At 48.2% G+C, this 15080-nt stretch overlaps 1 protein-coding gene across 9 annotated transcripts in view; it reads left to right on the plus strand.

Annotated features, from left to right (window-relative positions):
* The window catches only part of RNF44 (ring finger protein 44), a 68078-nt gene that overhangs the window by 44230 nt on the left and 8768 nt on the right, over positions 1–15080 (plus strand). For 6 of the 9 annotated variants that reach the window (XM_060271604.1, XM_060271605.1, XM_060271606.1 and 3 more), the window contains exons 2-9: positions 2832–3013; positions 4083–4299; positions 6842–7009; positions 7359–7532; positions 11911–12078; positions 13047–13165; positions 13413–13500; positions 13820–13941. In XM_060271604.1, the coding sequence (XP_060127587.1) occupies positions 2907–3013; positions 4083–4299; positions 6842–7009; positions 7359–7532; positions 11911–12078; positions 13047–13165; positions 13413–13500; positions 13820–13941 (1163 nt within the window). In that variant the 5' untranslated portion in view covers positions 2832–2906. Of the gene's footprint in view, positions 1–188; positions 3014–4082; positions 4300–6841; positions 7010–7358; positions 7533–11910; positions 12079–13046; positions 13166–13412; positions 13501–13819; positions 13942–15080 lie in introns of those variants that run through there. The other 3 variants (XM_060271603.1, XM_060271609.1, XM_060271610.1) reach the window with 3 other exon arrangements.

Genomic DNA, 15080 nt, shown 5'->3' on the forward strand with positions numbered 1-15080 from the left:
CCGCCGCCGCCACAGCCACCACCACACCAACGCCCCCCCCCCCGAAGGATAAAGAAAAGAGGAAAACAACTGAAAAATAAATAAAACCACTTTTTAATTTTAGGATTAGGAATTAATGGGGGTCCTTGTCACAATAGCGGCTCGATGAGGGGTCCTCGAGAAAATTTTGTTGGGAACCCCTGGGTTAGGTTGAGAGATTGTGGCAGGCTTAAGGACACCCAGTGAGAGGAAGGGGAGGCGGACCTGGATCTCCCCAGTCCTTGTCCAAAACTCTGTGACCACTGTGCCACTCTGGCTCACTTCTCAGGCCTGTTTGCAGTTGTGTGGGTTCAGTCAGTGTCATCTGTGGGGGGTTTCTGGCAAATTTTGTCTTCCCCATGCCTTTGGGGTACTGTTGACCCCTGCTACCAGTTGTACTGTTAAGGGAAGGGAATTTGTCTATTACCGGTACATGAAAATAGACAACATATTGAGCAATATCCAACCAAATAGATCCGCTAGTGCAGACATAGGCAAACTCGGCCCTCCAGATGTTTTGGGACTACAACTCCCATCATCCCTGACCACTGGTCCTGTTAGCTAGGGGTGATGGGAGTTGTAGTCCCAAAACATCTGGAGGGCCTAGTTTGCCTATGCCTGCGCTAGTGCAAGGATTTCCACATGTGCAACAGAACCTCTCCCACCCCTGTGCCCTCTCCAAATCTATCAGAGGGTTAGTGGAACCCCCATAACATATTTAGGGGAATGTGTAGAGAAGAGAGGGAGAAGTTCCGTGACACAAGTGGAAATCCTTGGGCGAGCAGATCTACCTACTTAGATGGTGCCCACAGTCTTTTCATCTGTTATTTTCCCCACAAAATGGACAGAATAGGTTCTGAGATAAATATCTGGTGAGTAACCAAAAACATTGAACATCAGTTTTTGAGTTTACCATTTATTTATTTTTGCCTTCTCAGTCATTCCAGTTAAGGGTAGAATTGATCCCCAAAGCTGTAAAAATAAAACCACAGATTTCTCCCTAAACTAAGAAGTGAGTGTCCTGCAACACCCACACATTTAAGGAATACCTGGAATAAAGAGTTGTGGGAGACTAACTGATTTCCACACACCCCATACTTTGGGAGTGTGTTTGTCCCTACCTGATGGCACAGAACTAAATTGCACCAGGCTGTTGGCCTGCACAGCTGGTAGTAATGTGACCCTAAAACCTGATACTGCTCAAAATTCCTTCGGCAGCATTCTGGGCTAGTAGAATTTTATTGTATTAGTTTTAGTGGTCTTCAAGGGCAGCCCCATGTAAGTGTGTGACAGCAATCCAATATTAATGGGTACTACTAGTGTATGCTTGACTTTGGACAGGCCTGGCATCTGCTGAAGCGGAGCAGAATCACTTATGGCCAGAGCCACTACATGGACCATCCAGGATCAAAGCTGAGGCCTGGAGCAATGTCAAACAGTGAACCCGGTTTTTAAAGGGGAGTTCAACCTGTCCAGATCAAGCCCCAGGACCACTTGGCTTCCTTGTCCTGGCTGCGTTTTACCTTGTTTGCCCACATCCAGCCTGCCCAGTGGCTTCTGCAAAACAGGCTTGATTTCCCCCTGTCCATAGTTCTGGCTACTCCTGGTGTGTTCCATGGAAATGAATAAAATAACAAGGATACTGTAAGGGAACAGAACTTAGCCCTGCATCATTTCTTTCTCTGAAGAGACTTGGGGATGCTCACACAGCCAGTGGTGCTCAGTGCTTAAGATACCTTGGCATTACCCTGTCTACCCATGCCAAGGCCTGGACCCCGTAGAAAAGCGCCACACCTGTGTTTTAATTCCGGGGATTTGTTACAAAGTCATCTGTTCGCAGAAGCAATTGCAGTTGGGGGCATTGCCTTGCTCTGCTTGGGTCATTTGCCAGCTGTGTGCTTAATAGGACGTGCAGCCTTTCCGCTAATGGTGATGAAATTGATGCCGTTGATGAGATGGGGGCAGGAAAGTACAAAGCTTGTGCCAAGGAGCAGTTCCCGTGGGGTGGGGGGTTGGTCTTTTATCACAGCTACTTTATGCGCACACTGCTCTGTCATCAGTGCCTTTGAGCTCTGCTCTGCCTTGCCCCATCTTCCCACCTTTGGGAACAGGCTCGGCTGTGAGCAGTGTGGTTTTCTGAGATTGCTTCCCCCATTAGACAGGCACTTGGTTGGCAATAGTGGCCTGTACCCATTGCGGGGGGACGGGGACGGGGGACACACACACACAACACTTCTCCGTATTAACCCTCCCCCCTCAAAAGATGCCATACATTTGCATGCCTCTCGGCCAGCGTCCGATTCACAAAACGTTCTCTCCTGGGAGAGGCATGTCCGTGTGGTGTAGTGGTTAGAGCGTTTGAACTTGGTGCTTCAAAGCCAAAAGGCAAATCCGTCACATGCCCACTCAGCCACAAATCTCACTGGTCAGTGTGTCTCAGCCCAGCCTACTTCACAGAGCTGTGGTGGGGATTAAGGGAAAACCCTCTGCTGCTCTGGCGGCAGGGGTAAAATACGATACATGGAGAGATACAGGTAGAGGAAGGGAAAGACTGGTGGAAGGGGTCTGAGCAGAGGAAGTAGACATTCGGGGGGGGAGCATCTCATATGCATTGTGGGAGGAGATGTAATTAAGGAAGAGGCTTGGTCTGTGACTGAATGCATGAAGCATTTCCCCCACCACTTGCCGATGTGCTGTAGCCTCCTAGCATTGGCACGACTGATCCGGAGACTGTTGTCATGAACTGAAACTGCTTGACGCTTCTCATGGCCTCCAGGCTCTGGCTCACTGGCTGCTTTCTCCACTTTCTACAGATCCCAAAGAACCAGGGTGCTGTCGTGTTTGGAGTCTGAGATCCAGCACCCCCTCCTTCCTTGCCAACGTCCCCAATGCGACCATGGGAACTGGCAGTGAATAGGCGGCCTCCTTCTGTCCCCTTTGACCAGCGACGATTCTCAGGGGGAAGCTGTGACAGCCCAGCACACCTCAGGAGAAGGTACGACTCTTCCTCTTTCACTGTGCAGGTCACCTGCGCTGAGGGTTTCTTAGGGCAAGCGCTGGAAAAGCCAGAGTCTCCTTATATGGAAGCGGATAGCGAAAGTGGACCCTTGTAACCTCCAAAAGGTTCCCTATGCAATTCTGAAAGCAAAAGTGCAATCCATATTAATGTAAGCCAACAATTTCTATTCGCTTTACACGCCAGCTCCCATCTTCCTCCCATATGAAGTTAATTGAGAAGAAAACCTTGCACTGTCCATCCCGTTGACACGCACAACTTGTTTTCATGCAATGTGTTTGTGAAGGTATCTGAACAAAATTAATCCAGATACTCCCTGAGCAAACTTAAAGCTTTGCTCTCATCCAGAGTCCAGGTAGCCATCTGTGTTGCAATGCACATCCAAGATGCAGGTGCAGAAGGAAAGACCTGGGGTGACCAGGATTACCAGTGGAAAGGTGTTGAACCATCAGTTGAAAGGCCTGCATAGCAAGCCTGTGTTTTAATGATTTTAGGATTAATTTACTCGCCTTATACTAAGCTAGCTTTGCTCCTGATGCTGGGAACCTGCCATGTTTGGGAGGCTATTTGAGATGTGACACCTTAACCTATTCCTGCCTCCCCCGATATTGCTGATCTCCAACTCCCATCAGGCTCAGCCACTCTGGACATTATCTGGAGGGACACAGGTACCCCAGCCCTGCCTGAGATACCGGGAAGAACAGATTCACTTTGTATGCTGAAGGGTTTGGTCCTGGGAAAGAATGCAGCCATGATAATAGAATAATATATATTTAGATTCTATCTTATCTCTTAGCCTTCCGCTCAAAGGAACCCACTCATAGGCGTTCTTCCGTGTTATGTCTCTGTATTCAGTGTTATGACTGAACTAGGGTCCTAGTTTTTTGCTGCACCAACAGTTGCTCCCTTGTGTTGCTGTTCTGGCCTAGCCCTGCTGTAAAAAACCAAAATAAAATGGGCGAATTTGTAGCTGAGAGCTCAGCGCAGATAATTGGCTGGCCCCTGGGGTCACCCCTCTATATTTCTCTCCCCACAACTGGCTCCACAGCCCTTCTTCCCGGCACCACTGGGGCCGACGTGAGCGACCTCTGCAAACTCTCCTAGCCCAGGATGAGAACTACTTGCACCCGGCTTTTTTCCAGCAGCCACACACCCCTGTAGATGAGCACCCGGCGTACGTTCTGGCCAATACGCCACCACGAATGCTTCACCCGGCTGCACACCCACCCCACCAGCATCCATTCATGGTGGATCTCCATGAGCAGGTAAGGACGGTGCCTGGGGAGGGGTGGGGTGGGGGTGGGGGTTTATGGCTCAGAACTATGTGGATTCCAAGGGCTGGAATCTTGTCCCACCAATAGATAAACTCTGGCTGGGATTTGCCTAGATCCCATGCTGACCAAGACCAGCAGACCTGGTCAGGGAAGCCCATCTCACATTTCCACCACTGAAGTGGAAGGCTATTCCGTGTTGGGTATACAGTAGAAGCTCGGCTTACGTTACCCTTGGGTAATGTAAACTTCAGGTTGCGAAAGCAGCAAACCCAGAAGTATTGTTCCGGGTTTCGCCACTCGTGCATGTGCAGAAGCGCTCTACGTGCTGCACTCATGTGCAGAACAGACACCTCCGGTTGCGGAAACCTCGGGATCTGACCGGAGCTCCGGAACAGATCCCATCCACAACCGGAGGTACCACTGTACTCCGTTTTTGTCAATGGAGATTGGCACAGCTGTATCCAGGGCAGTAGAGTGCCTGGTGGCGGGTGCCCACTCCCAATAGTATGCGGCAAAAAGCTGGCACCTTCCTTGCTAGCCTGAGCACAGGGAAACAGCATCTTTCCTAATCAGGGTGCCTCACCTGTGGCCTCCCATGTGTTGGTGGCCTACAGCTCCCATCAACCTTGGCCGATGCTGGCTGCGACTGATGAGAGTTTAGAGGGCTACAGCTTAGCTACCTTTGCTCTCCACCAGAACTTCCATTTCCTGACTGACAAAGCAACCCAAACCCAAGGACATGAACGTTCTGTGAGAGCATTGCATTGAAGTTTGATTTTGTACCATGTGCTTCTTTTGGCTGTGAGAGCCAAAATAGGCTGGACTGGTGTGTCTAGCAAATATGGAGTGCTAGTCTCCCTGCAATGGGATTCCTGCAGACTTGCCACAAAACAAAACTTCAGTGGCTGTGGAAGACTTTTTTACAGGCCATTTGCCTGGGGGGGACGGGGGACGGGACACAATAGCACTGTTCTCCCTTCCATTCTATCTATATCTAACATATATCTGAAAGCCACTCATCACAAGCAAAATAGGTGGGCTAAGGATCAAACACCCCAACTTGGGACCCTTTTCGGCTGGTGGAACAATGTGATGACATGTCTTCTAGTAAAAGAAGGAAGGAGGCCTTCAGGTGCACAGACTGAACCCAATGCATTTGCTAATAACAATCCTTCTCCACATCGCACTGTGCAATATAAAAATAAAATAAAATTACATTGATAACCACCTGCAAAATAAAATGAAAATAAAACTCAGGGATATTGTTTTCATCAGAGGCAATAAACTAGACTGTAGATCTGTCCTCTGGTGTGAGGGTTATGTCTCAGTTTGGGAGCTTGCACAACCTTTTGGAATACCAGAGGGTCAAAAACGCCAGTTTTCTGTGTGTGCCGCATATCCCAAAATGAGGGACTTGGAAACAGGAGAAATAAACCACTTGGGATAAGTCATAAACAGAATGTATATATTTCAAGGCACAAAACAGTAATCGATGAAATACAATTGAAAGTATGTGGACAAGTGTTCAAGATCTAAGTATTTCTTAAAAGAAGCCCGGGAGAATTCCAGACATTTGATGGATAGTTGGGTCACTAGGTTCACCTCAGGAGATTTTCACCAAGAGTCAGTTTGAATGCAGAGCTTTAGAAATTCATATATTGTACAGAGTCCTGCAGCTTCCCAGTAGGGGATGAAATGAGCTATTCATAAGTTCAAATATTAATTCTGTGGCCTACAGAAAGTTTTGCCCTCACGCCCCGAGAGCCATAATGGGAAAGCTTCTTCAAGGGAGAAGCTGCAAGTGTCTGTCGGCTGCAGTGCTGGTTCCTAGAGGAAGCTGAGTACTATATAACTCATCCTTGATCTACAGAACTTACACACAGCAGCCTGGGAAGTGTTCTTTCAGAGAGCGTATCATCCCAACTCTTAAATTCTTGGACTTGCTTGTACATTAAGCCCACAACTTCTGTGGGGGTTATGTTACAGCGATCACGCCTAAAGCCAAAATTGCATATACAGTGGTACCTCTACTTACGAATAACTCTACTTATGAATGTTTCTACTTACGAACGGAGCTCCGTCCTCCATCTTGGATGCGGTTTAGAATTTTTAGATAGGGTTGCTTCGACTTACGAATTTTTTCTTCCAATGCATTCCTATGAGATTCGACTTACAATTTTTTTCAACTTACGAATGTGCGTTCGGAACGCACTAAATTCGTAAGTAGAGGTACCACTGTAGTCAAAATACATTATTTTTGCCACGTGTGCAGAGCGGAATGTGCACAAGTTAAATGCGCCTAAGCTGTGGGCTTGCTGTAGATTTGGAACGCTAATCATACGAATTTGTATTTCATCAATTTCTACTTTGTGGTTATCTGAATCTTGTATCATTCTTTGGCCTACTTTAGCCGTGGGCTCTCGGGTGGTGGCGGTGGCGGGCGAGGGGTTATCTACGTAAGGCGGATTGAACATCCCCATGCGCGGAGATGTGACTTCTGATTCTGCTGCTGCTGCTGCTCTCTTTCCTCCAGGTGCATCAGGGAGCCATCCCTCTCTCCTACACGGTGACCACAGTAACCACACAAGGCTTCCCCATTCACACCGGCCAGCACATCCCAGGTTGCAGTGCGCAGCAGCTCCCAGCATGCTCAGTGATGTTCAGCGGACAGCACTACCCACTCTGCTGCCTCCCACCCCCCGTGAGTCTTTTGGTATGGGGAGAGAGCAGTCAAGGTTAAATGTCTTGTTCTCTGATTTGCCATTAGGGGGTGGGTATTGCGCCACTTCTCTGTTTGGGTTTGATACCTGATCAGCCTGGCTGGTTTTCTTACCTATAAAAAGAGGCTAGGATATGTTGACATTTTGCTTAAGGCCCGTAGGTTTCCTGCCGATCTTAGAGGAGAGAATATAGCCTGCTGCTCATAGGATTCTCCCCACCCTGTTCTATAGCCAGACTGATGTCAGCTGCCTTTCAAGTTGGTTGTAGCTTTCTCATGGTGATTCTCATGGTGACTCTCTCCCCCTCCCTCCCTCTCTCCCTTCTTATAGCTGATCCAGGCTTGTGCCATGCAGCAGCTCCCTGTCTCCTACCAAACGTTCCCGCCGCTCATTTCCAGCGACCATTACATCCTGCACCCTCCACCGCCTGTGCCGCCACACCAGCCTCCACACATGGCTCCCCTCAGCCAGTTTGTCCCCCTCCAACCCCAACACCCTCGCATGGTAAGTTGATTGGGGTGGCAGGTGGGTGGGCTTGGCGGAAGGAAGGGAGGGAGGGATGTCTGGGTCCCATCCCCCACTCCGTGCTCTCAGCTCTGTTCTTCTGAGGGATATCAAAGCTGGTGCGATCTCAATTCTCCAGCGTAGCGTACAGTTTGAAGACACGGGTTTCAGTCTTCAAAGGAGGTCTCTTGCCATTGTAACAAGAGAGAACTGTACCTAGTTTCCAATGGCCATCAGAGGTAGGTAGGTGTTGGGATTGTTGCGGCTACTCTCGAGTAAAGACGCTCCAGTCCGCTCTGGCTTTCAGAGTTTTATTGTGCATATTATTTACAGTGCAGAGATATCAGAAAACATGACTGCCTAGTCCGATTCAGAACCTGGCAATGGCTTCCGTCGCATCTTGGACCAGCATAAAAGCCTGGGCACCCCAAAGCGCCTCCCCCTAGCCCTGCGTGTGGGCACGTGCCTCAATTTGCATGCCGGAAGGGGCTGCGTTCCTTCTCCCATCCTTTGGCTGGAGCGTTGCAGAGGCTCCGACACCTCGCTGCGCTGTCCTTCCCCCTCTGGCCAGCTGGGTCAGTGTCTAGGCTCTGACACGTCTGAGAGCCCCCCCGCTCCATTCCTCATTCCCTCCTCCTGACCCGCTGCTAGTGCTGTCACTGGGCGAAGTGCTGGTCAGGATGACTGGGGGAGGGTCCCTGTAAGGAGTCGCCCTGACAGTAGGCAATGCTAGAAACTCACATATATAAGCTAGGCGCCAAATGGTTCCTCAAACCAAGGTTTCATTTGCCAAAACAGAACATCTAGTTGCAAGACTGCTCCAAAGTCTTCTCCCCCCCCCCATCCAAACAATGGACTGACTGTACAGTGGTACCTCTACTTACGAATAGCTCTACCTACAAATGTTTCTACTTATGAATTGAGCTCCATCCACCATCTTGGATGCGGTTTAGATAGGATTTTTTCTACTTACGAATTTTTAGATAGGGTTGCTTCGACTTACGAATTTTTTCTCCCAATGCATTCCTATGGGATTCGACTTACAATTTTTTTCGACTTACAAATGTGTGTTCGGAACGCATTAAATTCGTAAGTAGAAGTACCACTGTAATTGATTTGTAGTTAAACATCTGGCTAGTAGGGTTGCCAGACTCAATAGAGGACAGGACATCTGTGCCTTTAATTGCCCTGCTCTCTTTTGAGTCTGGAAACCTTAAAGAGAAACCAGCAGACCCTTTGTTTAATTTCCAAGCAAAGGGTCTGCTGGTTTCTCTTTAAGGTTTCCAGACTCAAAAGAGAGCAGGGAAATTAAAGGCACAGAAGCCCTGCTCTCTTTTGAGTCTGGCAACCGTACTGGCTAGTTCAGATGACAACCTTGAGTTAGGTTAAGAGCTTTGAGACCTTAAAGAAGAAAAAGTCTCTTGATCCAGGTACAGTCCATATACATATTGGCTCTATGCAGACCTCCTTCTCTTAATGGTGTCTGCTCCTGCTCAGGCTACACAGAAAAAGCATTTTGGTTCCTGAAATTCATGTTGATTGTACTTGGTTGTAAGTGGCTGGAAGCCAGGTGCAAAATGTGCCTGGCTAATTTCAAACACTGAAGGTAGGTTGTCTGTATGATGGATGGGTCTCCTTTTCACTGCATCCAATGTACCACAATCAGTTGCCTAGAATCCTGTCTGGCTCAGGCTAGCTGCAAAGCCAAGCCTGGGCTGCACACCTTGCTCAGTATGTACCATGTAGGACAGTGTGGAGTGACAGTACTTAATGCCTCTGTGGCAGCAGTTGTGACTAGGTGGAACAAGGAGGGGGTTCTGCATGAAACTGGCAATGCACAAGAGAGAGAGAGAGATTGGGGTAAGGAGCGGTCCCTCGCTGCCACTGATCACCTGGGGCAGATTGGACCTTGGCACTGCAACCAGATGGTTGGGTGGTCGCCTGCTCTTGATGGGGTTATGCTGCCCCTGAAGGAGCAGGTTCATAGTGCAGAATTCAGCGGCTAGGTTGCTCACTGGCGCAAGATGTTTTGAGCATATTAAACCGATCTTGGTCCGACTGCACTGGCTACCAGTTAGTTTCCGGGCCCAATTCAAAGTGCTGGTTTTGACCTATAAAGCCTTATATGGCTCAGGACCACAGTACCTCAAGGACCACCTCTTTCTACCTGGACCCTGAGATCATCTTCTGAGGACCTTCTTTGTGTGCCTCCTCCTCGAGAGGTCCTTCTCTGCAGTGGCCCCCCGTCTGTGGAATGCTCTCCCCAGGGAAGTTCACTTGGCACCTTCATTATACACCTTTAGGCACCAAGGGAAAATGTTCCTTTTTAACCAGGCCTTTGGTTGATTTGATTGACATTCTATGCCCTTTTAAAATGTGGGTTCGTTTTTTTGTTTTCTAGGGTGGGGATTATTGAGTTCTTTTTATTTTGATTTGATTCTGTGAACCGCCCTGAGACCTCCGGTTATAGGGTGGTATATGAATTCAATAAATAAAAATAATACTAGCATGCACATTTTCTTTGCAGTATTTATGAATTCAATTTCCATTTTTAATAAGAATGCTCAAGGTGATTGAAATAATACATTGCTATAGACTGTCCAGATTGCTTTACATCACAATTCCATCCTCCCAACATGCAACACAATGAATCCTGTGCAGTTGGCTCTTAATCTCCCCATTTTGTAAGTGGGTCACTGAAGTTCAGGCAGCAACTCCCAGAACGTCTTCAGGGCATCGGAAGCTTGAGGTCTGTTACCTGTCTGGCCTTCTGATATGGTTGGCAGATGTACTTGCAAATCAGATGAATCCATACAAAGTTATATGAGCCTTACATGTGTTGAGATAGATTTTTACAGGCTATACTGTTTTGCACACACTCCCGCCCTGGGTGACTTCTGTACCCTTCCTGTATTTTCTGCCTGTGTTATTTGGGTTCCATCCCTCCCTCAGCTCCTTCTCTTTGAAGAGGAAGCAAGGAAAAGAGGGTGACTGAATGAAATGGAGATGACAGATTTGGAGCAACAGTTCCCAGCGATGCTGCTAGTTAGGAGTATGGGACTCTGTGCACTATGCACTGTGCTTTTTCATGTACTGTAGTCAGCATTAGGAACTGCAGTGCCAAGGATTTAGTTTTGGTCTAAAAAAGCAGGCATCGTTATGAAAGAGGGTCTGTGGCAGTAATAGTAGGGCATAGTGGTTTGAGTATGTCTGGTGTACAGTACAAAAGGGATTTGATTTAGGGTTTTGGATGGGGCAGTAATCATCTTAAAATTACAATAGGATGCTGCCCTCTGTCCTTGTAGCCCAGTGTTGTCTACACGCTCACTGCCAGCATCTTTCTCGGGTTCCAGAAGGGCCTCTTTCCCCCACACTCCCTGGAGGTGCTAGGGGGCCACACTGGGCTCTTGCAGGCATAGTTTGTGTTCTGCCACTGAGCTGTGAACTTTCTCCCAGTGTCCATTCAATCAATCATTTTATTTGCATGCCACCTTTCCAAAGTTAAATCCATGCTTAAGGTGGCTTACAACATACAAAAAATTACATAGCTACAGACATACAGTGGTACCTTTACTTACAAATAACTCTACTCATGAATTTTTCTACTTACAAATGGAGCTCCGTCCGCCATCTTGGATGCGGTTTAGATAGGATTTTTTCTACTTACGAATTTTTAGACAGGGTTGCTTCGACTTACGAAATTTTTCTCCCAATGCATTCCTATGGGATTTGACTTACAATTTTTTTCGACTTACAAATGTGTGTTCGGAACGCATTAAATTCGTAAGTAGAGGTACCACTGTAGATAAATAGTAATAAACAATAAACACGGCATCAAAAATACACAACCAAATTGGAACAATGGTCACATAAACAAACCCTCTCAAACAAGACCGCAGCCCAAGAGTGTTCTGCAGCCTTAGCTTTTTGTAGCTGGAGTCCATCAGGGCTCCACCTTCCTAGGCCCGGTGGGGAATGGCCTGCAGGACAGGGAGAACTTGAATTCAAGATATAGAATGCTGGACAAAATCTTCTTGCGTGGGGGGAACAAGGCAAATATAGGATGCTTCTCCCCACCTCCACCCTTGCTCTGCCTTTGGGAAGGAGGTGTGGGGCTCTGGCAAGGTCCTAGAGCCCTCCCACCACCTTCATAAAGCTTAGCGCCTTGCTTATTCACCTTTGGGAAGGCAGCGCAAGGACAGGGGAGGGGGTTCCTGTGTTGCCGAGGGCTGCCAAAGAAGGGCTTGAGGGCTGCACATTGGACCACCCTGTTCTGTACTATCCTGAGTAAGAATGGCAGCAATAGCATTTCTAACTCTCTGGGAGTATTTGGGAGCTGTTGCTAGTTAGCCCTGTGTATTGTCTGCTTTCTCCACAGCCACTGCAAAGGATAGACAATGAGGTGGAGCTCCGGGGTGAACAGCACTCTATCGGAGGCTTCTCCTATTCTCCTTCCCACCATACTCCTGCACTGTCTCCCTCCGTGCCACTACATTACCTTCCACACACCCATGACCCACTGCACCAGGAACTGCCCTTTGGCGTGGTGAGTGTTCTGGGATCATAGCAATGAGGCCTTAAGCACTGGACTCCCTGAGGGGGAAAGGGTCCTTCGTTTGCTCAGGAATAATGGGACTCTGTGCTTCAGCAGGGTTGGCCATCTGGGGACCCGTTGCACACCGTGAGGTGCAAAATGAGCAACCTGGGGGCAGGGTCTTTCTCCAGAGTTGGCTAGCTCTTTTCAGCAGCCTCTGTGGGTGGGGAGGTGCCCTTTCATGAAAGGATGACACCTCACAGTTTGGGAGCTTTCATTTTGCTTTTGCAGCACTTAACTCCCCCGCTCATGTAGGAAATACTTGTGCATGTGTGTGCCGTTGTTCCGTGGGGATACAGACAACCTGTATAAGGTGGCTTTAGAGATCTGCAGCGTTTGATAGTGTTTACATCAGGGGTCCCCAAACTAGGGGCCGGATGCGGCCCAATCACCTTCTAAATCTGGCCCACGGACGGTCCGGGAATCAGCATGTTTTTACACGAGTAGAATGTGTCCTTTTATTTAAAATGCATCTCTGGGTTATTTGTGGGGCATAGGAATTCGTTCATATTATTTTTTTCAAAATATGGTCCGCCCCCCCCCCAAGGTCTGAGGGACAGTGGACCCAGCCCCCTGCTGAAAAAGTTTGCTGACCCCTGGCTTACATGATGTTTCACGTTGCAGAATTCATCCTTTCTTGGTGCAGAATGTTTCTGTTTTCCTAGCTGCAGATTTTTATTTGTGTCCTGTTTGGTATGGGGAATATACTGCCTAGGGCAGGCATCCCCAAACTTCGGCCCTCCAGATGTTTTAGACTACAATTCCCATGATCCCTGACCACTGGTCCTGTTAACTAGGGATCATGGGAGTTGTAGGCCAAAACATCTGGAGGGCCGCAGTTTGGGGATGCCTGGCCTAGGGATTAGTCAGCTCCATCTCAGTACGCATCAAACTGCCTCACCTCCTGGTGTTTCCAACAGCCATATCCACACATGATGCCCCGGCGACTGAACACCCAGCGATACAGATTGCAGCAGCCACTGCCGCCTCCACCCCCACCGCCGCCTCCATACTACCCAAGCTTCCTGCCATACTTCCTGTGAGTATCCATTGACCAAACAGAGGGAGGAAGTGCTGCCTGAGGAAGAAACCTCCTCTTTGCTGCTGGGGTCTAGGGCTGAGGGCCTTGTCTTTCTTTCAGCGTGGCCCCTCAGTGGGGATATGGACTTGCCTCCTTTTCCCACCCATGTACTCATTCAAAACGCAAGGTTGGTTTCTGCCTTGGTTTGCGTGCCTGCGCGGTTTTCTGCTCCCGTTGACTGCTCCGCTCTGCCTTTGAACTTTAGATCAATGCTTCCTGTGTCACCGACAGCTGTGGGGCCTACAATAAGTTTGGACTTGGATGTGGACGATGTGGAGATGGAAAACTATGAGGTGGGTTGGCCTCCCCGTCCCTAGGGGGCGTCGGAATGGCGGGAAGGCTCTAGAGCAGCTGGTTAGTGGTGCCCTCAGGGCATGGTGGAACTAGGCTTAGCCAGCTCTCTCAGGAAGAGCGTAGGGTTTGCCGTGTGATGGGGTCAAGTGGCAGCAGTGCCAGGAGAAGGGCGGAAAGATGCTGCCCTCTCTGGGACCATCCTGTGGTGAATGTACTGCTGAAGGAGCGGGTTTCAGGGTGCAGGAGGAAGCCTGATTGGAGCCCAGAAGGAAGCTGATCAGCTCTGTATGTATGTTCTTTTTTTCAATCTTCCCCTAGGCATTACTGAACCTGGCCGAGAGGCTAGGAGAAGCCAAACCCCGGGGACTCACCAAAGCAGACATCGAACACCTTCCGTCCTACCGCTTCAACCCAGAAAGCCATCAGTCAGAGCAAACCTTGTAAGTGTTGGGAGAGAGGTCCTCCAATGGAGTCCTAGATGGGGAATAAAAGGCAGCACAGCTGAATTTGGAAGGGACTGGGACAGCAGGCATGAGTGTTTCAGTCCACTGGGGTGTGTGTGTGGTGTGTACCTAGCAGTAGATACACAGGATTTAGAACACTTTATTGCCACTTTATGTGAGTGGCAGCAGGGAGTTCTGGCTGTCTCCTGCTCAAATTGCAGGGACCCAATCTTCAGTTGTCCATTTCCTAGCAGCTGGAGAAAGAGTTTCCTTCGGCATCATTTTGCAAACAGTTGTAAGTCTCTCTGAGCGATGCAACTGCAGTGAAAGGGTGGAATGTAAACAACTCTAGGGTGATACCCGACTAAGTCATAGTATGAGTGGATCCACTGGAAGAAGTGGACTTCACCCCATTGATTTTCGTTGGGCTGCTCTGAGTATGACTTAGTGGGCTGTTACATTAATAAGTAAAATAATTCATGTTGACTCTCCTATGGAACATACAGTGAAGTGAGAAATAAATAGTTTGAGTTGTAAGCCTGCTGTTGATCTGCGCTTGCCCCTTTTTATTATTATTTAACCTTAAAATGCATTGTGGGGAGGGGGTTGCACTCACCCTTTTTTCTTTTTCTTTTGTTTCTTAACATACGTACAGACTTCCAAACCAAATCCAACTCATGAGCAACTGGTTCTTCCTGTTTCCAGGGCAAGCGAGCTGTGCAGAGTGCTGATTGGCTGATCCTTGCGGCCTTCCTATCTATTCTTTTTATTTCATTATATCCCACCTTTCTCATAGCGCAGGACCCAGGGCAACTCATCATATGCATTAAAAAAAAGAATTACAGCTAATAAAACACTTCAGTCAGTTATAAATTTAGAAAGTTACCATATCAAAAACACTGAATCAAAACAACTTAAAGCAATTTAAAAACACAAGAGGAGAAGAATATGTACAATCCTGATTTGCAAGTATTGCTTTGACCTTCTGCTAATCAAAGGCCCCCTTCATTCAGAGTGGTCTTTGAAGTTTGAAAAAATAATAGATTGGTGGTGGGGGGGTTAATAAAAAAGGGGACCAATTAAATATTTAAATGAATAACCATGAGAAATGTGTGAGAGTGGGGAAGACTATTCAA

Source organism: Zootoca vivipara, chromosome 2, assembly GCF_963506605.1.
Source record: "Zootoca vivipara chromosome 2, rZooViv1.1, whole genome shotgun sequence".
NCBI lineage: Eukaryota > Metazoa > Chordata > Lepidosauria > Squamata > Lacertidae > Zootoca > Zootoca vivipara.